Here is a 27167-nt window from a genome sequence, read left to right as displayed (position 1 = left end):
TCTTGAAAGCTCCAATTGTCCCAGCATCCATAACGTTTTGGGGAGAGAATTCCAGATTTCTACAACTTGACATGGTAGTTATAACTGACACAGATAATTTATAGGAGATGAGAGTCATAACTCTCCTGGTGGAACAGTGACCATAAAATGATTGGGGGTTAAATTGGGTAACCCTTGAAAATGGGTGTGGGGATCGCGGTACACGATTAACCTGCACCGGTCATTGCGATGCAGGCAGCACGTTACATGTGCGCTGCCTGTTGATTTAAATGATCGCTGCGTGCAGCCAGCGCTACCTGCACGCATCAGCAGGGGCCCCTGCCTGATATCACGAGTGGCTTGCACTTCTTAAAGGCAGCCTGCACCTCTTAAAGGGGAGGTGCATTATGGCTACAAGAAGCGGTGGGTGTCGTTTCAAAATTGAATCTGTGCTGTAATACTTTACGCCTGGGAGAGAGCATGCGCCAAGGTTCTCTGATGATGCACTGGTAGCCTTAGTGCAAGAGATGGAGAGAAGGAGGGACATCCTGTATCCACTGAAGGTAGGAGGCCCTCCTGACATATGCTCAAGAGGTAGTGAGAGGAAGTAGGGGAGAAGGTAAATGCCAGGAGCATAGCTCCAACAACATGGATGTAGTGCTGGAAGAAGTTCAATGATTCAACATGAATTGTCAAGGTGATTGAGTTCCAGCTTAGGTAGCATAGCCTACCAACTGCACCACTAGCCTCATCCACTGCTCAATTCACTACACCCCCATCACCCACCCATCAATAATCTCTTTCAGTCAGTACCCAACCATTCAAATCGTATGTTTTAACTCACCCTCACACACTTAGCACTGTTGGAAGCCTCACACCCACAACTCACAGTTCACACACACTGGTAGCTATTCGACCATGACAGCTACATCACCCAAATATCTTGCAGGACACTCCTGACACACTTCCCTCTTTCTTGCAGGAGAAGGTGGCATATAACAGGAGGCAGCAAGTGGCAGTGGCTCCATGGAACACGAACCTGCTGTCCTCTCTCAGGATGACAGCATTCCTGTCCCACCCCTGCCACTCCGCCAGTGCCCTTGCTGTTGCCTGTCAGCCAGCCAGCCCACTCCCTGTAGAGTATTGAAACTTTATCCAAGTATAGGAAACCTCCAAAAACACATACAAGTGCACCAGCAGCTAGAAGAAATAATCCAGCAACTAACCTGTAACTCCTGCATGATCGCTTTAAATACCACTGGTGGTTGGGTAGGGGCGGGGATCTTTCATGCTTTTTAAGGGATGCTCAACTGTGCGAGCTGAAGAGAGTGCGTTGGATGTGTGTGGAGTTCCAAAATAGCAGCGGTCCCTTTAAATGAGCGTTGCACACTGATTCGTGTCATAATCTCCCTACTCTGGCTGCTGCCAGCGGTCGTTAGATGTACGCGTGCAAACCCCTTTACCAAGTTGGCGTCCTGCGCACTTCCCATCGGGTGCTAAATAGCCCAATTTCACCCTCATTAAATTTAACATGAGCTGCGATTCTGTGTAATATGATTGGTGAGTAAATGAATGCTTAGAAAGGAGAAAAACACCAAAACTTACTGCACCTAACCAATGAGGAAGAAGAAAATTGACTATTCGTATTGCAACATAAAAGTTTCAACACAGAAGATAGACATCGATTTTATTATAAAGATTTTATCTGAGCCAAGATAATTGACCCAGAATTAACACAGAAAGAAGAGAGCTCTGAAACTGTAAGGCTTTGTTGGCAGCACGTGAACCAGCTTCCAAGTTCTAAAACCGTTTTAAAATCACTATTGATAATGTAAACACTTCAGAACTTCGAAACTGGTTTCTGGCAAGTCCAGCAATGTGGCTTTTGCCACTCCAGGTGGAGGGGAGCATCAAGGTCAGGGTCATCCTATCATGGGTGTGAATGGCCACAATTGGTATATTATTTTAAATAGGAAATTGTTTTAAGAAATCCCTTTCCCCAGCAATCAGACTCCAACACCACTGCAACTGCTTCCCGAGCCCCGACACCCATTTGATGCTAGCTTACGGTTTAGTTGTTGCTGAGCAAGGGGGCAGTCATGATAGGGAAGGAAATGGTGGTTTCTTGAATGCAGTGATGTGGGGATACCTGTATTATTTAAAATAAATACTCAACTGTATTTTAAATAATTACTGGTTTCTGTAACTTACTGTTCAGGAAATCCTTTTAAGAAATCCCTCTTCACTACTGTGACGGATGTTCTGCTCTGAGCACCCAAACCTTTCGTCCCTCCCTGATTACAGCTCCCACCCACCTTCACATTGAGCAATTCTGCTTTCCTTTCCAAACTGCCCGAGAAAAGTTTCATTCCTGTGTATTTGACAGCGGCACCCTGTAACTCTCTTGCCAATGCTCTCATCTCCCACCAATGCCATCCCAGTGCTGCCATACTCAAAAATCCACCCTTTCACTGTTGCCACACCCTAAACCCTCTCCCAGTGCTTCCACATCTCAAGATCTCTCTCCGCATCCCCACTCCGCAGTTCTGCCATACCAGTCTCCTGTTTCTGCCATAACCTGGTAACCCCATTCTGCAATGTTCCTCCCAGTTCTTCCAGATTCTTGTACACCCCCCACCCAGTGCTCCCATACCCCATGACCTCTACACAAACCCCAGTACCACCCTCCCAACATTGCCAACTGACAGCTTCCCCATCTTCCTTGTACTGCAACATGCAGTTCTAACAAACTACCAGGAATATCTTCCCCACCATTTTCCTCTGTATCTTGGGCTTTAAAAAAACCTAAGGGATAAAGTTAACTACACTGTTAAACTAACTTTTAATAGTAACCAAGACCACTCACTGATTTATAGCTTCTGTGCAAATATGCACATAATCATAGAAGTTGAGGCTGAAGTCACTATCAGTTGCTCCCAGCCCAATTTGCAGGCCTGAAAATACCATTGTGCCGTTCCACCATCAAGGATATGCCATAAACAATTAATAAATTCAGACATATGTCTTTATGTAGCTGTTAAATACTTTTTACGGTAACCTGAGTTTCTTTATATAATTAAAGTAAAATTGTTACAACATTTACATATTTTAAAAGACAAACATTTTAATCTTGTAATGTTAATCAGTGGTCAAAACTTGTAAAAAAACAGAAAACATAGCTCAATATTCTTCAAAATCCAACGAAACGATTGAACTTGCATAGGAGAATCTTATTCATGCACAACAAAGAAGTATGTGACAAATAACTCTATTTTTAGGTTACAGGCTTTCTTTTCCTATTGTTTTTAATCCTTGTCTTTAGTATGTAACTTTAAGGAAATCACTTAAAACAAATGTTCATAAAAGTTGATGGTTGCTGAATTATTTGGATTATGCAACTGGTTAAATATATTAAAACAGCCAGGTTTACATTCCAAGCTATGCTTTTTTTGCCTACTTTTTAAAAATCCTTGCCTTTAGTAAGTAATTAAGAAAGCATGGACTATACAAAAATTGTTAATATTTAAAAATTCAATCAAACTATAGTTAGCCAATGGCAATGGAGCTTTGGTTAATCATTTGTTGCACAATTACATTTCTTAGCATTTAATATCATGATTAAAAGGCTATGCTTCATATTCCCTTTCTTCATTCTCTACCAAAACACAGTCATCTGTAACTTGATCTGTTGGATTGTACTGAATAGAATTAAATCCATTTGCAGTGAGATTTTTCCTTTTGTATGCATACCAGGAAACTATTGAAATGATCACCAAAATCGCAGCAGCTGTAATGATTAATGCTGTTGGTAATACATTATTTTTGCTGCCTGCAAAAAAACAAGAAATACATTCTTAACGGTTTGGATCCAATAAAACAATATGTTATTACAGTATTTCTTGCCCAAGAGGGACAAGATGGTATTATCACTGTTAACTGGTCATCTGAAATAATGAAGTGTCAGAGATCATTTTTTGATACCATGGATGTGCTATTTAAGTTTATGAGTCAAAACAGAGTATCCTGTCTGCGGCAGTTTTTGCAGTCTGAAACCAACCACATTCTGAGAGGGAAGCAAAAGCTTAGAACATAAGCGAACAAGGCTCCCTGAATATAAAGAGCGAAATGCTAAAACCTTTTCATGCCAGTACTATTGTAGTATTTTGTACTGGTAAAGTGCAATTTTTTTGTATGCCAGTACATCATGGGGCCAGAAATTGCTGGGATGTTGCATCATTATAATGACGTATTAACGACGCTCGCCATTATTCGTAAAAAATCCAGGAATTTGTGGAGTAAAGGAGATAAGTCATGAGTTCCAATTCTCTGCAAATTGCTGAGCAATTTGCGTCACTCCACTGTTAGCATCGCCAAAGCCGATAAAAATCCCTTGTTGTCGTGAGGCTTCCCATTGAACTTAATGGTGATCGTAAAATTGCTGGATTTGTGACGTTATTACGAATTATTCCCACAGAAGCCATTTTGAGCTGGTAATTAAAGTTATAGAGGGCCCCTGTTAATGATGTGATTTACGGTCTTGATATCACACTCAATCTTAGGGGCCTAGAAAGGGAGCAATGAAGCTGTGGAGTCTCACTCAAGCAGGTAGTGAATTGTTCCTAGAAGTTTTTTATCCTTTTTATCAGTCTTGGCAGTATTTTTGTGTAATTTTGCCATCCACATTCCTATTAGTATTGGAAGGCAATAGATTTCAGGACGTAAAGCTGTTTTGACTCTCAGAAGAGGGTCACTCACTCAAATGCAAATTAGATAGATTTCTTTCAGAAAATAACATTTTGGGATACAGTATATGAATAATTTGAGACATGACATTTGGTAAGTGTAGCATGCTTGAGAGGAAGAGGTGACTTTGTACCTATGGTTCCCAAAGCTCTCCACCGCTGGGGTTTTCCTTGTGTCTTGGTCAGTTGTAGACTAATTGATAGAGATTGATTTCTATGATTAGTCAATAACTCCATTATCATTGTATCATGCAACACCTGGGTGGTAGAAGGTGAACTAGATGGACCATGGTCTTTTTTTAATCTTGCATTCCTATGAAAGCAGTGCAATGATGTACCCATTGGGTGTTCCACTGTTCCTGATCATGATGGACGGATGGCTGATTCTATACTTCATGGGTCAAAAATGTTTGTACATTTCACACAACTACCTGCTTTTCACTCATTAACTTCTCAAGAAAGTTGGTCTCTGAAATTGGGCCTCATTGCGCCCGTATTTTAATATTAGACAGTAGTAAAAAGCAACATTTAAGTTGTTTTAAAGCGAATGCAAAATGATCATTTTCAGATTATTAGAGATTTAAAAAGTTGTTGATTGACTCATACACTTACCTCTTGAGCATTTTTCTCCATCAGGTACAGCTACTAGAAAAGAATATAAAACTTATATGAGTTTAAGTGTGAGGTTACATGCTGGATGCACAATAGATGCTAGATTTTTCAATAGTGACTCTGAATGGGTGGCAAGCTAGCCTGTAAAGCTGGGAAAGAAATTTAGGGCTCTCTTAGTTTCCTCTTTGCTAATTTTGGCAAAAAAGTAAATGCAAAGAAAAAGTGATGTAATATTGGGAGAAAATGACAAGATGATTCCTCAGTTGTTAGCATTGACGTGAGCAAAAAAAATTTAAAAATCAAGTAAAAAGTGAGAAAAAAAATCTAATTTTTGCTTATTAAGGCTTTGTTAAAGTTTATTAATGATGAACTGATGCAGCATCAGTATCAGCCTTTGCTCACTGATAACACTCGCCTCTGGGTCAAAAAGGTTGTGGGTTCAAGTCCCACCTCAGGATGTGAGCACATAATCCAAGCTGACAATTCAGTGCAGTACTGAGGGAGTGCTAGCACTACCAGGGATGCTGTCTTTCAGATAAGATGTTAAACCACGGCCCTGTCTGTCTGTTTAGGTGGACATAAAAGATCCCTTGGCACTATTTGAACAGCAGATAAGTTGTCCTGACCAATGCTTATCCCTCAACCACCACCCCCAAAAACAGATTATCTGGTAATTTATCTCATTGCTGTTTGTGGGTTCTCGCTGTGTGTAAACTGACTGCCACATTTCCCTACGTCACAACAGTAACTACACTCTAAAAGTATATTTCATTGGCTGTGAAGTGTTTTGGGTCATCCTGAGGTCATTAAAGGCCTTATATAAATGCAAGTTCTTGCTTTTCTTTCTTAGCATTCTGCAGCTCCCAGGATCAAACTGAAAATCAATATTTTACTCCAAGTCAGAAATGGATTTAGTGATTTCAACCATAGAACCATAGAAAAGATACAGCACAGAAGGGGGCCATTCGGCCCATCGTGTCCGTGCCGGCTTGAAGAACAACCAGGTGCCCATTCTAATCCCACCTTCCAGCACCCGGTCCGTAGCCCTGCAGCTTACAGCAGTTTAGGTGCAGGTCCAGGTACTTTTTAAAAGAGTTGAGGGTCCCTGCCTCTACCACCAATTCAGGCAGCAAATTCCATACACCCACCACCCTCTGGGTAAAAAAGTTTTTCCTCATGTCCCCTCTAATCCTTCTGCCAATCAGCTTAAAAAAGGGGAAGATTTTGAAGTAATACCACAGCAGTGAGAGAAGTGAATACTGAGTATATTGCAGTAGAGCAGGGGATGGCAGGAGCAGGTAGAGCATAGCTCACATTTGGACCTGTCACAGGATCCTGCCATCTCGTAACATTCTTCATATGACAAACGATAGTCCTTGACCAATTCATACTTCAAAATACTTTTCTTTTAATTCACTCCCCACAAAGTCACTCTACAGTTCCTTAGGCAACACCTAGTGCACTTTCCCAGTCCACAATACCTTTGGCAAGGCCTAGTACACTTTCCCAGTCCCAGGCTCTTTCAGCTGCCCTCGACTGCCTTTCAGCTCATCAGCTTCTTTCAGGTCTCAGAGCCCAGGCCAGCCCCTGCTGCCTCCCAGATTCTTCTTCAGGGGCTCTGTTCAGGAGTTCTCACTTCTCTTCACCTCACCCTTTTACTCTCACCTGACTGGAGAAGCTCTCCACCCACTCCAGCCTCAATTACTTCCTAAAGGTGAGGTTTCTTAAAAGGGCCATACCCCTCCTCTTATGGGTGAGGTTTCTTAAAAGAACTATACCCTTCTTTGGGGATTAGGGCCCTCAGCAGCCTACGGCTGACCTACCGGCCTTCAGTCACCCTGCTACTCACCGTCTAGTTGATTTGCCTCACCATGAAATAGGAGTACTGCATGAGGAGGCACAGGCTCACCAGGGAGGTGTGTAATCTGGTGCACAAGGGCCTGTGAGGAGTGTCAACCATCTGCAATCCACTGCCAGTGATACATGAAGGCACAGAACTGCCATTGACATGGAAGCCAACCACATAATTCTGTGCTACTTCACACATTCCAGAGCTGAAGGATATCTCCACATGAAGCCCACTGATCTGTTTGAGCAGAGAATAGTGGACATCTATGATGTTTCTGAATCCTTCTGGCATGGGTCCCTGTTCCCATTTTACAAGTGGGTTCCAGCAGCTGTAACAACAATGCAAGCATTCAAGAGAGAGGCTTCTACTGTAAATGCAGAAGCCAGGTGGTTTCAATGTGGGCAGTGCACCCATGATTTCCTGATATGCATAGTAGGCAGTAAAGACCCCGGCCAGGCATATGAACTCATAATACCCCCACTATAAATTAGTACCTGAAGATGAGAATCCCAGACTTACATTTAACCTGCCCCCAGCCTCCCCAGGTTTCTTCACTGCAATATAGAATCATAGAATCTTACAGCACAGAAGGCGGCCATTTGGCCCGTCATGCCTGTGCCGGCTCTTTGAAAGAGCTGTTCAATTTTGTCTCACACCCAGCTTTTTCCCCGTAATACTGCAAATTAGTCCTCTTCAAGTACATGCCCAATTGCCTTTTGAAAGTTCCTATGGAGTCTGCTTCCCACTCCCTTTTCAGGTAGTGCGTTCCAGATTTTAACAACCCTTAGTGTGAAAAAATTTCTCCTCATTTCCCCTCTAGTTTGTTTGCAAATTATTTTAAATCTATGACTTCTGGTTACCAACCCACTTGCCAGAGGAAACAGTTTCTCCCTATTTGGTCTATAAAAACCCCTCATAATTTTCAGTACCTCTACTGGGTCTCCCCTTAACCTTCTCCGCTCGAAGGAGAACAATCCCAGCTTCTCCCATCTCTCCACATAACTGAAGTCCCTCATTCCTGGTATCATCTTTGTAAACCTCCTTTGTACCCTCTCCAAGGCCTTGACATCCTTCCTAAAGTGGGTGCCCAGAATTGTACACAATACTCCAGCTGAGGTCGAACCAGTGATTTGTAAAGGTTTAGCATGACTTCCTTGTTTCTGTATTCATTCCCCTATTTACAAAGCCAAGTATCCCATACGCTTTCTTAACTGCCTTATCAACTTGCCCTGCCACCTTCAGAGATTTGTGAATATGCACCCCCATGAAAATGGTACCATTTAGATTATACTGTCTCTCCATGTTGTTCTTCCCAGTGCATCGCTTCACACTTATCTGCATTAAATTGCATCTGCCATGTGTCTGCCCATTTCACCAGACTGTCTGTGTCCTCCTGAAGCCTGCTACTATCCTCCTCACTATTTATTACATTGCCAAGTTTTGCATCATCCGCAAACTTTGAAATAGTACTCCTATACCCAAGTCCAGATCATTTATATATAACAAGAAAAGCAATGGTCCTAATACCGACCCCTGGGGAACCCCACTGCATACTTCTATCCAGATGGAAAAAGATGGGCCCGATATTAGCGTGGAGGCGGGATGGCAGCGTTGGGGTGATTGGGTGCATGGGTAATGGGTAACCCGCCCAATAAAAAATGTCCATTTTCCACGCGATCGCGAGTCAATTGGGGCCACTTAACATGGCTTCCAGGTTTGCCGTCCGAAAGCTGCGCACCCACATCACAGGCTGTCAGCTGGAGGAGCTCTATTTAAAGGGGCAGTCCTCCAATGGCTGCTCCTGGAGCAAACACCCACACACCACAATGGAGCAGCAAAGGGGAAGACCTGCCGGCCTTTGAGGGTGCACAGTCACATCTGAGCAAGCCATCCACTAGCGCAGATACTCACACCTCAGTGGGTCCTAGTCTTCAGTTAGTTGGGTTCGCACCTGGTGAGTTACCACACACATGAGCACGAGCAGACACTGCTGCTCCAAGATTTAGCGATGCCTCATTCCAGGTGCTACTGGATGGAGTGAGGAGGAGGAGGGATGTCTTCTATCCGGAGGATGGGAGGAAGTGCCCTGCCTCTACCACCAAGAAGGTCTGGCTCGAGGTGGCAGAGGAGGTCACCAGCAGCAGCATCTCCCGCACCTGGGTCCAGTGCAGGAAGCGCTTCAATGACCAAACTAGGTCAGCCAAAGTGAGTACACTTACTCATTTTTCTACATTCTGACTTCCACATCACCGCCCCCACCCCACAACTCATTCTGCACTGCCAACACTACTGTATCACATCACTCCTCACACCCACTTAAGGCTCATCTTCAACTTACCTGCACTTCCTCACCTCCCCATTACTCACCCCACCACTACCACTGAACCCAATCCTCATACAGTGTCATGGCTCTGTCTCATACTCACCCTCTGATGCATCTCTGTCACGTTGAGCCGCACCCAAACCAATGCATTCATCGGTTGGCCACGTCAACATCACTCACTCATGCGTCTGTACTTTCTCCCCTTATTGGAGAAGAAAGTCCAGAATGCACGGGAGAGGGCGAGGACCAGAGGGGGGCTGCAACAAATCGTCGTCCTTACAGACGCGAAGCAGGAGGCGCTGGAGCTCAGCAGAACCCTCGAGTGCCTGTCTGTCGGGGTCGCCGAGACTGGCACCCGAAAAACGTCTGGTGACACAACTTTAACATTCAGCACACACAATCTGAATTGATGTTAACATGCCTTGCCAGCCTTTGAGGGTGCACCGTCACGTCTGAGCGAGCCATCCACCAGCGCAGATACTCACACCTCAGTGGGTCAAGAATTTAGGAAATAATACTTGGTAAAAATTCTCAGTGAGTTCTAAGAACCGCCCTTCAGAATGCTACATCAAATACCGCTGACGTAGAAGACAGATTTGCAATTAACTAACTCTGCAAGCTGAAACTAAGTCTTTCATGTCAGAAATTTAGGGCTCTATAGGACCATGGGCAGGGCATATGCTCGCTGCTCCAACCCCGGCCTATTTTGCCGAGTCAGAGGTCAATATGCATTCTTGGCGTGCTTTCATCAGGATTCCCGCCACTGTAAGGAAATATAGTTTCCACACAAATATATGAGGAATTCAAAGAGTTAGACTTAATAAGGTATGGGTGAGAAACTACAGGAACCAGCCCTAGTGCAGTAATAGTGGTTAAAAACACACAACCATGCTATCTGAGGCAAAAACAGTGAAACGAAGGCCTGTATGTCCGAACTTGTCGCTAAGCAACTACATTCCAGAATGTTGGATGGGTCCCTAGTATTGATAAGGGAACCATCTATGAATGGCTTAAATTTGCTGCAGAAAGAAGGGGGGTTAGGGGTTAACTCAGTGTATAAGAAGCCAGCCCCCATAAAACCTAGTTGTAGAGAAGAAAGGAAAACAAAGTTAAAAGTTGTAGAAAAAGTTAGAAAGAAGAAAGAAGTTAAACGATCAGGACCAAAAGTTACAATCTCTACCCAGAGGACAACAGGGTAATAGGATTCCTTGTTTTCTGATAATTACTGTTTAAATACTTGCATGTATTGATCCTTGCTTTTCTTCAAATAAAAGATCATCACTATAACTAATAGGTGTCAGGTCGAAATCCATAATTCTCACACTAGCAAGCGGAAGCCCGCCAATGGCACCCAGGAAATTTCCAGTGGTGCTGCAGTGAGATTGATGCTGCAGCACCTGAAGTGACGGGAACCACATTAAAGGGGCAGACAATCCCTGAAGACATCATCAAATCTCTTAATAAAGGCCTGAGCAAAGGTTTTCAGCAGGTAAGTGCTGGGGGCTGAAATGGAGGGAGAGGAGGCCACTACATTGCCCTCTCCCTCCATTAGGGCCTTTCTGCCACTACCCCGGGGACTATTGACAGTTTCATCTGGTAGTGCTGGGGAGCTGCAGGAACTGGAGTGAATGAGGTCCTGCAACCTACCACCTCCCCCGGCATTTATATGCGGTAAGCAGGGAAGGAATAGCCATCACCTGTCACTGAATAGTGGGTACATTAACTTGTGAAAAAACTAAATTAAGGTCCCAACTGAAAATGAGTTGTGTTATCATGTTGAGGTAATGAGCATGTTACAAATAAGCCTGAGCATAAGCAACCATCAATGGGTTTTGAATTTTGCACTATATTTAAAGCCTTTAGCAGATGTTGGTGCAGACATGCTAATCAACTTTAGAGGCATTTACTATATTTTGATGCGGAGCTAGTGTTGACATGACCATATTTGTATAAATCTTTGTTTTTTGTTATTTGCATTCCACTAACAAAAAGACAGGAACATGTGGTTTTGAAATGCACGATTATATTGAATGTAAATTGAACAGTGGGAATGGAAAAAACAGCCAATCATGACACACCCTCAATACTAACCAAGAACAGTTCTCAAGCAACTAAAAAGCGATTTAACTGGCATAAGTGTCAAAATTCAGTAATTCAGCTGTAAAATGTGCAATAGGTTTTGCGAAATGGCTGAATAACAGGTTTGGAAAGCTTGCTACTCCGATGATGGCTACTCCTTTGCGGGACTTAACAAAAATGCACAAATGTAAAACAAGAATATTACTGTAAAGTAGCACCACAGGTCATGGATTGAGATGTAGGAGAGTCATAGTTATTAAAGATATATGTAAAAATCACTACACTCACAGGGAAATCTTTACAAACATAAGATTGGAAGTGAATACATCAAAGTTATGCAAATTATATTTTCTACACCAAGATGGCAAAGATAACGGCTCAGAATTTACTGTGAAAATAACAGTGAGGCTAACAGCGCTCATCGTTATTTATGCGCAACTTCCGGCGAGCACACACGCGCAGTTAAACGTGAATATCCGGAAGTTGCTGTCCGAGATGCGGTGTCCCTCCATCAGCTTCTCGAAAACGGCATCTCGCTGTCTGACTCATCATTCAAATACATTGAACGGCGTGAAGTTCCTGTACTTACATGGCAAAACTCGTCACAAAAAGTTAGGGCTTGTCCATTCCAGTCTAAGTATCCTTTAACGACTGTCAAACGACCTCTCTGGCACTGATAATTAATTTTTACAAGGAGTCTCATTCCTTCAGCTTTTAATTGTTGTTGGAGATTTAAATTAGAAACATTTTTTTTACTTTTTCTTTCTGTCTCTTTTATCTCTCTTAATCCAATCTTTCTTTCTCTCTCTTTATTTTTCTTTCTGTACCTGTTTTGACAGTGAATTCACCATTCTAACTTACACTTCCTGGTTCAGACTCTGCATTGTTCATTAACGATTCTTCAATTTGGGAGAGACACAGTTGCTTGCCCTGTTCACACAGGTCCCAGATGCCCTTTAGAGGGTGCCGCACCATTTGGATCTCTAACTTACAGCAACTTTCAGCGCAAAAGCCTGGAAAATTTATGGGTAAATGCAAGTCTAATGAACAGTGAGTTCACAGCAAATTCTGGCACAACATGTTGCAAGAAGAAATATCCTTGGGCCAAATCATCTGGCCTTAATCATCTCTGCTGTTATGTTTAACAACTAAACTTGCTTGATCGAAGGGCACAGAGTGGAACTAACCATTGGTGCTGAACCATTATCAGGTGAAACCTCTCACTGAATAGCAGGAGAACACAGTGGATTTATTCAAGGTGAGGCTCTCAAAGGCCTTGGGGGTTGTGTACATTGAAGGGCCGTGCAGATCAAGTGGTATGTACCACATTTTTCATGCTATTTCACATCATCATGTGAACATCAATTGTGCACAATTACACAACATGAATGATAGTACAGTACCCCAAATGCCGACTTAAAATGTGCCATCATCACTTTTTACAGAGCAAATAGAAACCAGGTACACCAGGGTACTGGTACAGTCAGTGGTAATCTGTAGCCTCTGCAGCAAGCCAGTTAGTTAGATAACACTCATGATACCATCCACAGGATGCACTGCAGCAACTCACCAAGGCTTCTTCAACAGCACCTCCCAAACCCGCGACCTCTACCACCTAGAAGGACAAGAGCAGCAGGCACATGGGAACAACACTACCTGCACGTTCCCCTCCAAGTCACACACCATCCCGACTTGGAAATATATCGCCGTTCCTTCATCGTCGCTGGGTCAAAATCCTGGAACTCCCTTCCTAACAGCACTGTGGGAGACCCTTCACCACACGGACTGCAGCAGTTCAAGAAGGCGGCTCACCACCACCTTCTCAAGGGCAATTAGGGATGGGCAATAAATGCTGGCCTCGCCAGCGACGCCCACATCTCATGAACGAATGAAAAAAAATACTCCTTCAACTGGGGGAGCACATAGTAGTAGCATACAACAGCAACCAACACCCAGAAGTTCAAAGCACACAAGAAGGAAACAAAAACCCTTGCAGCCTGTCATTCTTTTTATGCAGGAAATACAGCATCAATTGTCCAAAAGTAAACCCTACAGAACATATGCAGTTCTCTGCAACAAATCTAATGGTAAAGCAAATATAAGTCTATCCTTGTTAATATATGGTAGCAGTGCCCATTTGCAGAGCTAACTGGAAGAACTGGGCTATGAAATCTCACACATTTGTCTCCTTAACTACAGTTGTTGTTGTTGTCAATCCTCCTCCTCCTCTCCCCCCCGCCCCCGCCATGGGTTGCAGCTGGTCATCATCCAACCCCCTGATGATGCCTCTGACCATAGCAATATGGTACACCATGCAGCATGCTCCTACCACTTTGCACACCTTTTCCGGGGAAAACTGAAAGCCTCACCAACAACCCCCTCCCCCCCGCCCTTTACAGGTCCAAGCAACTGAAACATTCTTTTGCACCACAAATGAGGGGTTGATTACCTCAGAATAAAAAGCATCAAGTTCTGCCCTGACGCCCCCCCTCCATGAAATATATGTGGCCTTTACTTCTGTGGATTTCTTATGATTTGTATACTTATGTAATTATAGCCTTTCATATTGAGGTATGTTATAGGATTGATGATAAATATACAAGTGGCTACCAACATACAGTCACTGATGCCTTGAGCTTTGGGGAAGGCATCAATTTGGAAAAGCTTTAATTATCTTTGCTGCTGGTCAATGCTGAGGCTCCTCCCATTATCCCCACCATCACAGAAGCCAGTCTTCAACCAATTCGATTCACTCCACGTGCTATCAATAAACAGCTGAGTGCACTGGATACAGAAAAGGCTATGCGCCCCGACAACAGCCCTGCTGTAATGCTGAAGACTTGTGCTCCAGAACTAGCTGCGCCTCTAGCCAAGCTGTTCCAGTACAGCTACAACACTGGCATCTATCCGACAATGTGGAAAATTGCCCAGGCATGTCCTGTTCACAAAAAGTAGGATAAATCCAATCCGTTCAAATACCGCCCCATCAGTCTACTCTCAATCATCAGCAAAGTGATGGAAGGTGTCGTCAACAGTGCTATCAAGCGGCACTTACTCACCAATAACCTGCTCACCGATGATCAGTTTGGGTTCCACCAAGAACACTTGGCTCCAGACCTCATTACAGTCTTGGTCCAAACATGGACAAAAGAGCTGAATTCCAGAGGTGAGGTGAGAGTGACTGCCCTTGACATCAAGGCAGCATTTGACCGAGTGTGGCACCAAGGAGCCCTAGTAAAATTGAAGTCAATGGGAATCGAGGAAATCTCTCCAGTGGCTGGAGTCATACCTAGTACAAAGGAAGATGGTAGTGGTTGTTGGAGGCCAATCATCTCAGCCCCAGGACATTGCTGCAGGAATTCCTCAGGGCAGTGTCCTAGGCCCAACCATCTTCAGTTGCTTCATCAATGACCTTCCCTCCATCATAAGGTCAGAAATGGGGATGTTCGCTGATGATTGCACAGTGTTCAGTTCCATTCACAGCCCCTCAGATAATGAAGCAGTCCATGCCCACATGCAGCAAAACCTGGACAACATCCAGGCTTGGGCTGATAAGTGGCAAGTAACATTCACGCCAGACAAGTGCCAGGCAATGACCAACTCCAACAAGAGAGAATCTAACCACCTCCCCCTTGACATTCAAAGGCATTACCATTGCCGAATCCCCCACCATCAACATTCTGGGGGTCACCATTGACCAGAAACTTAACTGGACCAGCCACATAAATACTATGGTTACAAAAGCAGGTCAGAGGCTGGGTATTCTGCGGCGAGTGGCTCACCCCCTGACTTCCCAAAGCCTTTCCACCATCTACAAGGCACAAGTCAGGAGTGTGATGGAATACTCTCCACTTGCCTGGATGAGTGCAGCTCCAACAACACTTAAGAAGCTCGACACCATCCAAGACAAAGCAGCCTGCTGTAATGGCACCCCATCCACCACCCTAAACATTCACACCCTTCACCACCGGCACACTGTGGCTGCAGTGTGTACCATCCACAGGATGCACTGCAGCAACTCACCAAGGCTTCTTTGACAGCACCTCCCAAACCCGCGACCTCTACCACCTAGAAGGACAAGGGCAGCAGGCACATGGGAACAACACCACCTGCACGTCCCCCTCCAAGTCACTCACCATCCCGACTTGGAAATATATCGCCGTTCCTTCATCGTCGCTGGGTCAAAATCCTGGAACTCCCTACCTAACAGCACTGTAGGAGAACCTTCACCACACGGACTGCAGCGGTTCAAGAAGGCGGCTCACCACCACCATCTCAAGGGCATTTAGGGATGGGCAATAAATGCTGGCTTTGCCAGCGACGCCCACATCCCATGAACGAATAAAAAAAAGGCTTATGTGACTATGTGCATTGCAATACAGGGCTTCAGTTACCTTCTTAGTAGAACAGTGCCTGGCAAAGTGGCAGAGTCCTGAAACGTCCCCTGTGGGCAATTCAAATAATCTTGTGGTACAAAAGTTGAGGGCATTGATAAGCTTCACTGCTGCTATTACTGATAGTGCAGATTATAGCCATCCCACCAGATCTACTTTGGCCAGATTACAGCCTCCCTGTTAAGGCTAAACCTACTCATTCACTGCTCCTTTGTCATGTTTATGCAGCTGACTCTGTTACTGCAGACCCACTGCCTCCAGTAGTGCCTGCTACATCAGGCACGTATTTTGCCCTCTGCATTCTTGGGCCTCTCTCTCTTTCTCCTCCACCTCCTCCTGCAGCTGTACTGAAATGGCTGCTATAGCCATGCTTTCTATATTCTGACACTGCTGTGGTGATAGTTTGAGATTTCAGCCTTTGTTGAATTCATTAATTCCAGATCTGACCTGGAGTTAAATATCCACTTTTCGATTTTCTCCTGTCCTGCATAATTCTGCACGGTTGACCGTTAACAAGTAAAAATCTGCTGTTTCCTCTCACTTTTTGTTAATCTTCAGAAAATCATATCATGGTAAACAGGGCCAAAAAGTCATTAACATTTCTTATCAGAAGTGTATTACTGTTTACACATGTTGACTTTTCCCCTAAAATGATCCAACAAAGGAAAATATACCCTAGAGTGAGATGGACAAATTCATGTCAATTTGTTTAATGGACCATGTGATCATTGGAAACTTTGTTGAAACTGGCCAAACTAATTTTGGAGCCTTATAAACAAAACGGGGAGAGATTTTCATTCCATCTTTCTGGATCAAATCCAGGTCATAAATGTGGAAGGACAAAGTAGTCTCTATTGTGTCCAATCTCATTATGTGAGTTCAAAGTTTCCCATGAAGTAGTAAAATATCAAATTTTATTTCAAATAAAAGTAAAATATATAGGTTATATGTAGACTGGTAAAGTAAGCTGTGAGGAGGACACAAAGAATCTGCAAAGCGATATAGACAGATTAAGCGAGTGGTCAAAAAGGTGGCAGATGGAGTATAATGTGGGGAAATGTGAGGTTATTCACTTCGGTAGGAAGAATAGAAAAGCAGAATATTTATTGAATGGTAAGAAACTATTAAATGTTGGTGTTCAGAAAGACTTGGGTGTCCTCATACAGGAAACACAAAAAGTTAGTATGCAGGTTATAGCAAGCAATTAGGAAAGCAAATGGCATGTTGGCCTTTATTGCAAGGGGGTTGGAGTACAAGAATAGGGAGGTCTTACTACAGTTGTATAGGGCTTTAGTGAGACCTCACCTGGAGTATTACGTACAGTTTTGGTCTCCTTATCTAAGGAAGAGTATACTTGCGTTAGAGGCAATGCAACGAAGGTTCACTAGATTAATTCCTGGGATGAGCGGGTTGTCCTATGAAGAGAGGTTGAGTAGAATGGGCCTATACTCTGGAGTTTAGAAGAATGAGAGGTGATCTCATTGAAACAAATAATATTATGAGAGGGCTTGTCAGGGTAGATGCTGAGAGATTGCTTCCCCTGGCTAGAAAGTCTAGAACTAGGGGGCACAGTCGTAGGATAAGGGGTCTGCCATTCAAGACTGAGATGAGGAGGAATTTCTTCACGCAGAGGGTTTTGAATCGTTGGAATTCCCTACCCCAGAGGGCTGTGGATGCTGAGTTATTGAATACATTCAAGGCTAAGATGGATAGATTTTTGGACTGTAGGGGAATCAAGGGATTGGGTGGGAAAGTGGAGTTGAGGTTGAAGATCAGCCATGATCTGACTGAATGGCAGAGCAGGCTTGAGGGGCCGTATGGCCTACTCCTGCTCCTATTTCATATGTTCTTACGTACTATAACTAGAAACAGCTTCCAAAACAAAGTCACAATGAAAATAGCCAATATGTACCAGTGTCAGAATTTAATTCAGACAAACAACTAAAGTTGTAAGTAAATAAAAACAGAAAACTTTGTTGAAACTGGCCAAACTCATTTTTGAGCCTTATAAACTAAAGGGAGAGAGATTTTCATTCTATCTTTCTGGATCAATCCAGGTCACAAATGTGGAAGGACAAAGTAATCTCTATTGTGTCCAATCTCATTATATGAGTTCAAAGAACTTTCTGACGAAAGGTCTTCGACCTGAAATGTTACCTCTGTTTCTTTCTCCACAGATGCTGCCTCATTTGCTGAGCTTTTCCAGCATTTTCTGTTTTTATTTCAGATTTCCAGCATCCGCAGTATTTTGCTTCTGATTTCAAGTTGCATGTATGCTGTCATTTATCACCCTCTTTAGGATCAGTACAAACGAGGCAACAATCCAAAGCAAACCTTTATAAAGATTCTCAATATATATTGAATGGAACCAGATGTCAACAGAATGGAACAGAAATTAACATTGCACCACTCAGGATCACCAATATATACTGAGATGATAAATATAACAAAGGAATTTTTCTTAATCTACTTGGTGATGGAAAACAAAAATATGGAACTAATGGAGGACTATGCAAAGATTAGTTCAAATCCTACTCACTTGTTGTCGTTTCACAGGTGACTGATCTTCCAAAGTCTTCATCACAATTAACTGTTTTCCACTGTCCTGACTTTGTGTCCATGACAGTACATGTGTCAGCATCAGGTGTCTCTCCAGGTGGCTCCCCACGAGCCCAGTTTGAGTAATTTACTGCAGACTGATCAAACCATCTTAAGGTATTACCTGAACAACAACAAAAGTCAGTTCACGGTATACGGAAGGAAGAAATTCATGGCATAAATTCATGGGATATTTGAATAGAACTAGTTATACTTCAATTAATTTTTATGCTCATCAGAATAATACAACACTTTTCCACTTTAAGCACCCAAAAATCAACACCAAGCTCTCTGAGATAAGGTACTGCACAAGATCAGTATCAAGCTCTCCGAGATGAGGTACTGGTCAAGTCCAACTGCTGCAGAAAAGCTCCTACTCTGGCCCAACAATATATAATTCAGCACTAACTGGCATTAAGTTGTACTTTCACTCAGAGACCAAAAAAGGTTGTTGGCATGAGAAATGGAAACGATTCACACCAGTGAGATTGGGGTTATTTCAGTCTACCTTACCTCAGAAGACAATCCTGTACTAAAATCAATGTAAATTTTCCATTACTCATGCCAGTAATTTTTTTTTGGCTTGTTGTGAGTGAAAATGCAAATTCAGTGCCAGTTAGTGCTGAGTGATAGGCAGTTTGTGCCATGGATTTGCCATCACTAAAAAATAGTTAAAGACCACCCAAACTAATTTAACATAGAGCTCTTGCAACTTGTTGACAGAAATTTTCACCCTCCCCCATTAATTTGGCTAGATTCAAAACCAAGTCCCAGAGATGAAAGGGCACTGTTTCATTTTTTTGCAGTGGCAACTGGTTGACCAGTTTGGACCTGATTTGTATGGAAAAGGTTATAAAGTGTTATAATTTAGTATCAATTACTGATTTCAGATAATTTACTTCTTCCTCCCCATTTTTCTTGTCTCACAACCCATCTTCTCCAGCTCTGTGGGCAGATGACTCTTAGTCATGAACTTCTCCACAGCCACTGCAAAGTACTATTGTGTGAGCATGAAGCAGTCTTGATTTAAGTTGGGTGAGATAACCAATTAGTTTTTTCTGCTCTCTTCCTTTAATGTAGTACTCCATTTAGTTCCCTATTTGAAAGTTGACAAAACTCACTGTTAGCAACACAATTTTGTGCACAATAGTGAACTCTAGTACTCAAATTCAGGAGCCATTGGTTGTGAATCAATTTTATCTAGAAGGCTACTGATTAAATGTAGATTTTAGCACTAGATCATTGCTGTGAGGAGATAGCCAGTTAAATAATTTTAATAATTTAATTTAGCAGATGATCATTTTTTTTGTTTTATGCCTACTAAGTCACTGTTGACATCATGAACAGATTTGTTTACCAACCAAATAACCTCGTTATATGATGACATCAGTAGATTAAGCATCTAACCTTATGTTGTTTATAGTACATTGTTAAACAGTGGCAAATTTGACTTTGGTATGTATATTGTGGAAACATCAATGTAGACCAGAGGAATAGCAAACTTTAAAAATCCTGGAGTGGCAGTGGATAATGGGATAATATTTCAACACAACTTGTTACTTTCTCATTATACATATTGAGAGAAATGAGATAATAGTGAGGTTTACATACTAGCAATCATGTTTGACAAGGAACAGTGAGCCCGCTTTATATGTCAGTTAAGGAGTGCTATTTATTCTTGTTTCCTAAACTGTGGAAGGGTCCTCCTTAAAAGATAAATATTGTTAGAGTGAAGCAATGACTGAGAATAATGTACAGACTCCAATAATAATATTCTATAGATTTATTTTTTCTGATTTATATCAATAACTTTAACTTACATAGTATTTAATATAGTGAAAATAGCCCAAGGTTCTTTATTGCACGAAGAAGCCCTAGCAAAACGCAGGTCAATGGCGATCAAAGGGAAAACTCTTCAGTAATTGGAATCAGACCTGACAGAAAGGATGATGGTTGTCCAAAGCCAGTCATCACAGCCCCAGGACATCACTGCAGGAGTTCCACAATGAGATGTTCCAGCAGTGCCTTGTGTAACTAATTATTTGGGCGACATGGACATGTTGGGCCGAAGGGCCTGTTTCCATGTTGTAACTTCTATGATTCTATGATTCTATGTCCTCGGCCCAACTATCTTCAACTGGTTCATCAATCACCTTCCCTCCATCATAAGGTCAGGAGAGGGACTGTTTGCTGACTCCATCACAGTGTTCAGCTCCATTCACAACTCTTTCGATAATGAAATAGCCCAATGCAGCCTACAGCAGGACCTGGATAACATCCAGCCTTGGGCTGACAAGTGGCAGGAAATGACTATCTGAAACAAGAGAAAGGCCAGTCATCTCCCATTAACCTTCAAATGGCACCACTATTGCCAAGTTCCCTACCATGACCATTGACCAGTGGCTTAAGCAGCCAGCCATGGCTACAATAGGGCAGAGGCAGGGTATTCTGCAACAAGTGGCTAACCTCCCTACTTTTCAAAGCTATTCCCTCATCTACAAGGCTCAAATTAGGATTATTGTGGAATATTTACCACTCACCTGGAAGGATGCAGCTACAACGATATTCAAGAAGTTCGACTCCATCCAGACCAGAGCAGTTTACTTGCTCCTGCCACTGGACTCAATATCCATCCCCTGCAACACTGGCACACTGTGATTCCAGTAAGTACGATCTACAGAATGTACTGCTGCATCTTCCTCTTCTGCAACCTCTGCCATCAAGAAAGGCAAGAGCAGCAATAGCAGGGAAACACCATCACTTCCACGTTCCCATCCAAGTCATATACCATGTCTTGGACATGGACTGCCATTCCTTCATTGTCACTGGGTCAATATCCTGGAATTTACTACCTAACACCACTTTCTCAGGACAACCAGGAGCGGGCAATAAATGTGACCGTGCCAATGTTGCCCATGTTCTGAGAACAAATTTTAAAAATTGCAGTTAAAGTCCACGTGGAAAAAAAATCAATTTCTCTTCCAGATTTGACTTTTACTACTAAACAACATCACAGATTAATGGCTGAAAATTAGTCTGTACTTTGTTCTTCATTCATCGACTTGGCCCAGATTATTTTCCTCAGGTACATAGGGCAGAAAATAAGTAGGCAGCTTGCTTTGTCCAGCAATAAATGCAGGTTTATTGTATTTTAAAATAGATTTCACAACCAGTGTTGCTCAGCGAGAAAAATAATGAAATAATTTTCAGAGGGGAGCCAGGTACAAGCAGGGAAAAGATAGAGAACCTAGGAACATTAAGTTTTACCATTCAATTCCTTTTGGGGTTGAACATGTATATGAGCATCAAACATGGACCTGACTGCATCTTTCATCATATCAATCTTCGGAATCTGAGTTTTTGTTGTTTGGAAAGTCTTTTTAAACAAAAACATATTCCTTTCTCTAAAATAGGCAATAAAAGCAGGGAGACAGGATAAAGAGAAGTGAAAGCTTGAAACTTAAAAAAAGAAAGATCAGAAGAGGTTGAATAGGGTACATTATTCGGGAAAAGAATGAAAATGAAGTTAAAATGAAAAAAGGACAGAAAAATTAGGGACGAGGAAAGGATGATGGAGATAACAATTACAATGTTCTTATGTTTTTTTATGTAAAATTGTGTTTCAAGTGTTTAATTTAGTGTTACTATTATAATAATAAAGCTATTTCCGATGTTTGAGTATCTTCATTATTATAATATTACTGCTGTTGCAGTGTCAAAATGCATAAGCTGAAAAAGTCATCCCAGGGAGATGGTGGTTGCCTTGAAAATAGATAAAACTAAACTGAAGCTTAAAACGAAGGCACATGATAAATTAGGATTAATCATGAGAAATATGGAAACTGTCATTTTGAGGTGTACAGGGAGATGAGAAGGGCTAAAAGAGAATATGAAAAAGGCTAGCAGATAATAAAAAGAGCTTTAATAAGCCTATAAAAAGTAAATATATAGTTAGAGAGAGGAAGGACCGCTCAGGGAGAAGGAAGTCTAATTGTGGAGGATGAAGATATGGCAGAGATAATAAATAAATATTTTGCATTTTTTTTTTACAAATTATGGTAGAAGTGAGAATGTAAGTGTATTAGAGGATGGAACAACGGTTCAGTGATAACTGTAGAAAAGGAATTAGTTCTGAAAAAGTTAGCAGAACACAGGGTGAATAAAGCACCAGGCCATGAAGGCTTGAAGTCAGAGAGGAGATAGCAGAGGCACTGGCCACAATTTTTCAATCCTCAAATATGTAAAAATTGACCAACAGGACTAGAGAGTAGCCAATGTAACACCATTGTTCAAGGACAGAAAAAAAGGATAAATTAGGTATTTATAGGCCAGTTAGTCTAACGTCAGTTGTAGGCAAATTCTTGGAATCCATAATTTCAGATAAAATTAGTGAGCATTTAGAAATTCATCACTTAATCAAGGACAGCCACATAGGGTTGTCAACCCTCCAGGATTTACCTGGAGTCTCCAGGAATTGAAGATTAATCTCCAGAACACTACTAGGAGCAACCCAGGAGAAAAATCAAAAGGACATTAAAAAAAATTGTGAGATTTTTTTCATTTTCTTTGAACATTTATTAGTTATAAAAATATTGGAGATGGGATGAAAAGACTGTTTGACAGTCGAGCATCATTCAATCGGGTAACAAAGAGTCTGTTCATTTCTGATTGGTGTGGGAAGGCGGGGCACAGTGAGAATGGTCGTGTTGGGCGACCAATGGCGGGAGCGTGGAAGCAGGATGGTTGGAGGCAGGAGGTCGTGTGATGAAACCTCCAGGAATACGTCCAACCAGAGTTGACAACCCTATAGCCACCACGGAATTGTTAAATTTGTCAAATGCAACCTGCCTTTAAGAGAGCTTTATGAAGAAATAACTGATTGGATAGTTAAAGGGACTGCAGTAGATGTATATGGATTTTTAGAAGATGTTCAATACGGTGTTTCACAGGGGCTTGTTAGAAAAATTCAAGCCTATGGTATAAGAGGAAATGTAGTGACAGGAGTATAAAGTTGGTTGACAGACAGGAAACAGAGTTTGGGTAAATTTGTGTTGCTCGGATTGGTGAAGGGTTGGAAGTGGTATGCACCACGGGTCAGTGCTGGGTCCACTTTTATTTTCAGTATAAGTAGATGATTTGTACTCTGAACACAATCTCAAAACTTGCTAAAGACCATAACAGTAGGACAGTGGAATTTGTTTTGGATTTGAAAAAGCCAGCATAGACACCATGGCCCCGATATTAGAATGGAAGCGGGATGGCAGCAGGGGGGGGTTGAATGGGTACGTGAGTAACCCGCCCAATAAAAAATGTCCATTCCCCATGCGATCGCGATTCAATTGGTGCCACTTAACGTGGCTTCCGGGTTTGCCATCCGAAAGCTGCGGAGTGGGCAGACTATGCACCCGCATCACAGTCTGTCAGCTGGAGGACCTCTATTTAAAGGGGCATTCCTTCAATGGCTTTGCCTGGAGCAAAAACCCACACACCACAATGGAGCAGCACAGGGGCAAGGCTGCTCCAAGATGCAAGGATGCCTCACTCCAGGTGCTACAGGATGGGGTGAGGAGGAGGAGGGATCTGTTTTACCCGGCCGACTGGAGGAAGTGGCCTGCCTCTGCCACCAAGAAGGCTTGGCTCGAGATGGCAGAGGAGGTCACCAGCAGCAACAACATCTCGCGCACCTGGGTCCAGTGCAGGAAGGGCTTCAATGATCTAACTGGGTCAGCCAAAGTGAGTACACTTATTGATTCTCCTACATTCCGTCTTCCACGTCACCGCCCCCACCCCACAACTCTTTCTGCACTGCCAACACTACTCTATCACATCACTCCTCACATCCACTTAAGGCTCATCCTCAACTTACCTGCACTTCCTCACCTCCCCTTAGTCACCCCACCACTACCATTCAACCCAATCCTCATACAACGTCATGGCTCTGTCTCATACTCACCCTCTGATGCATCTCTTTCACAGTCAGCCGCACCCAAACCAATGCATTCATCAGTTGGCCACTTCACCATCACTCACTCACATGTCTGTACTTTCTCCCCATATAGGAGAAGAGAGCTCAGAATGCACGGGAGAGGGCGAGGACCGGAGGGGGGCTGCAACAAATCGTTGTCCTCACAGACGCAGAGCAGGAGACACTGGAGCTCAGCAGAACCCTCGAGTGCCTGTCCGTCGGGGACGCCGAGACTGGCACCCGAAAAACGTCTGGTGACACAACTTTAACATTCATCACACACAATATGAATTGATGCCATCTTCAGCACCTCAATATGCTCATCGCAACATGACACATCAGTGATGATGCTTAATATTGCCTTCTCTCTTACAGGGCCTTCAGCGACTGCTGTGACAGAGGGCAATTCCTCAGAGTACCTGCCAGCCTCTGAGGGTGCGCCGTCACATCTTAGCAAGCCATCCACCAGCGCAGATACCCACACCTCGGTGGGTCCTAGTCCTCAGTTAGTTGGGTTGGCACCTGGTGAGTTACCACACACGTGAGCACGAGCAGACACTGGTGGCAGGGGCAGCTGCGGAGAGTATGTGTCAGTGGGAGCACTCCTCTCCCAGCTCTGCTCAGCTGGACTCAGATGCTGAACCCTGGGTGCCATCCTTTAAAAGGAGAATGATCGAAGAACAGCAGCATATTAGCGAGGTACTGGAACAGGTGCCACGCGCACTCTCCACAATCGCGCAGAGGATGGAGGAGTCCAATTCCTGCATGAGTGGAATGGTGGCACAGGGACGTGAGGGCATCTCTGAGATAGTGTCACAGGTAAGTGCGGGAACGTCTGCAATGGAGAGGCGGCCAGCCTCTGTTGAGCTTCAAGCACGGCTCACAAATGAGTCCATTCAGGCCCTGACAACGGCCGTTCAGACTCAGGCTGAACAATGTGCTGCCACCTTAAACAGGCTGACAGATACACTAGCATTGGCCTCACAAGGCATCACACATGTCCTCCAAATTGTTGTCCAGCAGAGTGGTAGGAGTGATGTGGCCCTGGCACAGGGGAGCGATGATGGCGAAAGTGGACACAGAAGTGGGGACTCCACTCAAAGCGCTCCCACGTCTCTCCTGTTGCCCCCCTCTCAACCAGTACCCGCAATGCTGCCTCCTCTCCAGGTGGCCGAGTCTGCACCTGCACAGGTGCAGGTGGAGCAGTCTTTGGAGGGGCCCTTACAGGCTCCAAAACCCAGAGGGCATAGGCTCAAAGGATCTAAGCAGTCAGGGCATGAACATGAGCAACCTGCCATTACATCTGCTGCAGCCACAGGGGATGCACCACGTAGAAGTAGTCGTAAGAGAAAGGCGAAGGTTTTGAGAGCACAAAGGGTATGCAAAAGGGTGTTTTGACAGACTGTCATGTTTTTCATTTATATTTAGTTTCTGTTAAAGTGACATTAAATTTTATGATTGTCACCACTGCTGCCATGTCTTGCCCATTCTTGACTGGCTTTTGTGATAGGGCCCTTTCATGAGGTTCACCATGAACGGCGATAATTGATGCCACTCATTGGGTCACTTTACAGTGGGTATATGTGTAGTTGCAGGACTGTTTTATGCAAAGAAGGGTGGGTGGCCTGGTGTGGGCGCTGCTCTTTCCAGGTGGTGTGAGGACTGAACTGTTCATACTTTCTGACGTTAGGAGAACCGTTCACATATCAGTGACTCCGTGGCCTCACGAGCAGCCAGGTGAGCCGCTGCTCTGCCCATGGGTTCCTCCTCCTCCTCCATGTGGGTGGCAGATGTTGATGAGGCCTCCTCAAGCGGCACCCCTCTGTGCTCTTGTGCAGGTGCCTGTGGCGCAGCACTGTGTTGTGGAGCTCCAAGTGGTGGAGGTGGACGCCGTGCCTGGCGAGGCTGGTGATGTTGCTTGTCCTCGGATGTAGTGGTGAATGCAGCCATGGCGCCCCCCCCCCCCGCCCCCCCATCCTGATGGTGTGAGTTCGAAGGGGTCCACAAAGTAGTTAAATATGTGTGAACAGAAGAATTTTGAGTGGAAAGTAAGAATTTTCAGTGAAATCACAAAGATCTCGCAGTCAAAACTTTGTCTGAAAGAACTGAGTGCCCTGCTGCAATAAGTGAACTTTTCTCCCCATCTGTCAAAGAAGCATTTGCACCTCCAATGGCTGCTGGCTGAAACACGTCTGTTGCAACATGGAGGGTGTTTCCCACAGCACGGGAAACACGCTGAGGATGCTTCAAAATCGCACCCCTGCCTCAATGTGGAGAAAATTAAGTAGTTCAACTACTTAAATTATCTCAACAACTGTGTCAAGTATCATCCCGCCAGCTTTAATTGCCGGTGGGACTTCCCATTCAGGAGGCGCGCGCGCATCCAGACGTGTCAGTGGGGAACCCGGAAGTCTGTGGGTTGGAGCCGGGTTCTGAACCTGAATCGGGATTTCCCCAATTTTCGGAGGCCCCCCCGCCCCCAATGCACCCGCAATTTCCCGGGAAAATTGAGCCCCAGGGGTCAAATGGCCTCCTTCTGTGCTGTAAGCATCGATGGAATCAAAGCTCTTATATTGTGTATTTGACATAGTTAATGTTGGACTTTACATTCTTTGCTGAATTTTTA

At 43.6% G+C, this 27167-nt stretch overlaps 1 protein-coding gene across 2 annotated transcripts in view; it reads right to left on the bottom strand.

Annotated features, from left to right (window-relative positions):
- Nucleotides 1-1649: 1649 nt before the first annotated feature.
- cd302 (CD302 molecule) overlaps nt 1650-27167 on the bottom strand; it is a 32573-nt gene continuing 7055 nt past the window's right edge. The window contains exons 4-6 of one of the 2 annotated variants that reach the window (XM_067987401.1): nt 18518-18700; nt 5334-5363; nt 1650-3808 (exon numbers count right to left, since the gene is read on the bottom strand). In XM_067987401.1, coding sequence (XP_067843502.1) covers nt 3606-3808; nt 5334-5363; nt 18518-18700 — 416 coding nt within the window. In that variant the 3' untranslated portion in view covers nt 1650-3605. Of the gene's footprint in view, nt 3809-5333; nt 5367-18517; nt 18701-27167 lie in introns of both variants that reach the window. The other variant, XM_067987400.1, reaches the window with a different exon arrangement.

Source organism: Heptranchias perlo, chromosome 7, assembly GCF_035084215.1.
Source record: "Heptranchias perlo isolate sHepPer1 chromosome 7, sHepPer1.hap1, whole genome shotgun sequence".
Classification (NCBI taxonomy): Eukaryota; Metazoa; Chordata; class Chondrichthyes; order Hexanchiformes; family Hexanchidae; genus Heptranchias; species Heptranchias perlo.
The sequence above is the reverse complement of the archived record's forward strand: the minus strand, read 5'-3'. Positions and strand labels throughout refer to the sequence as shown.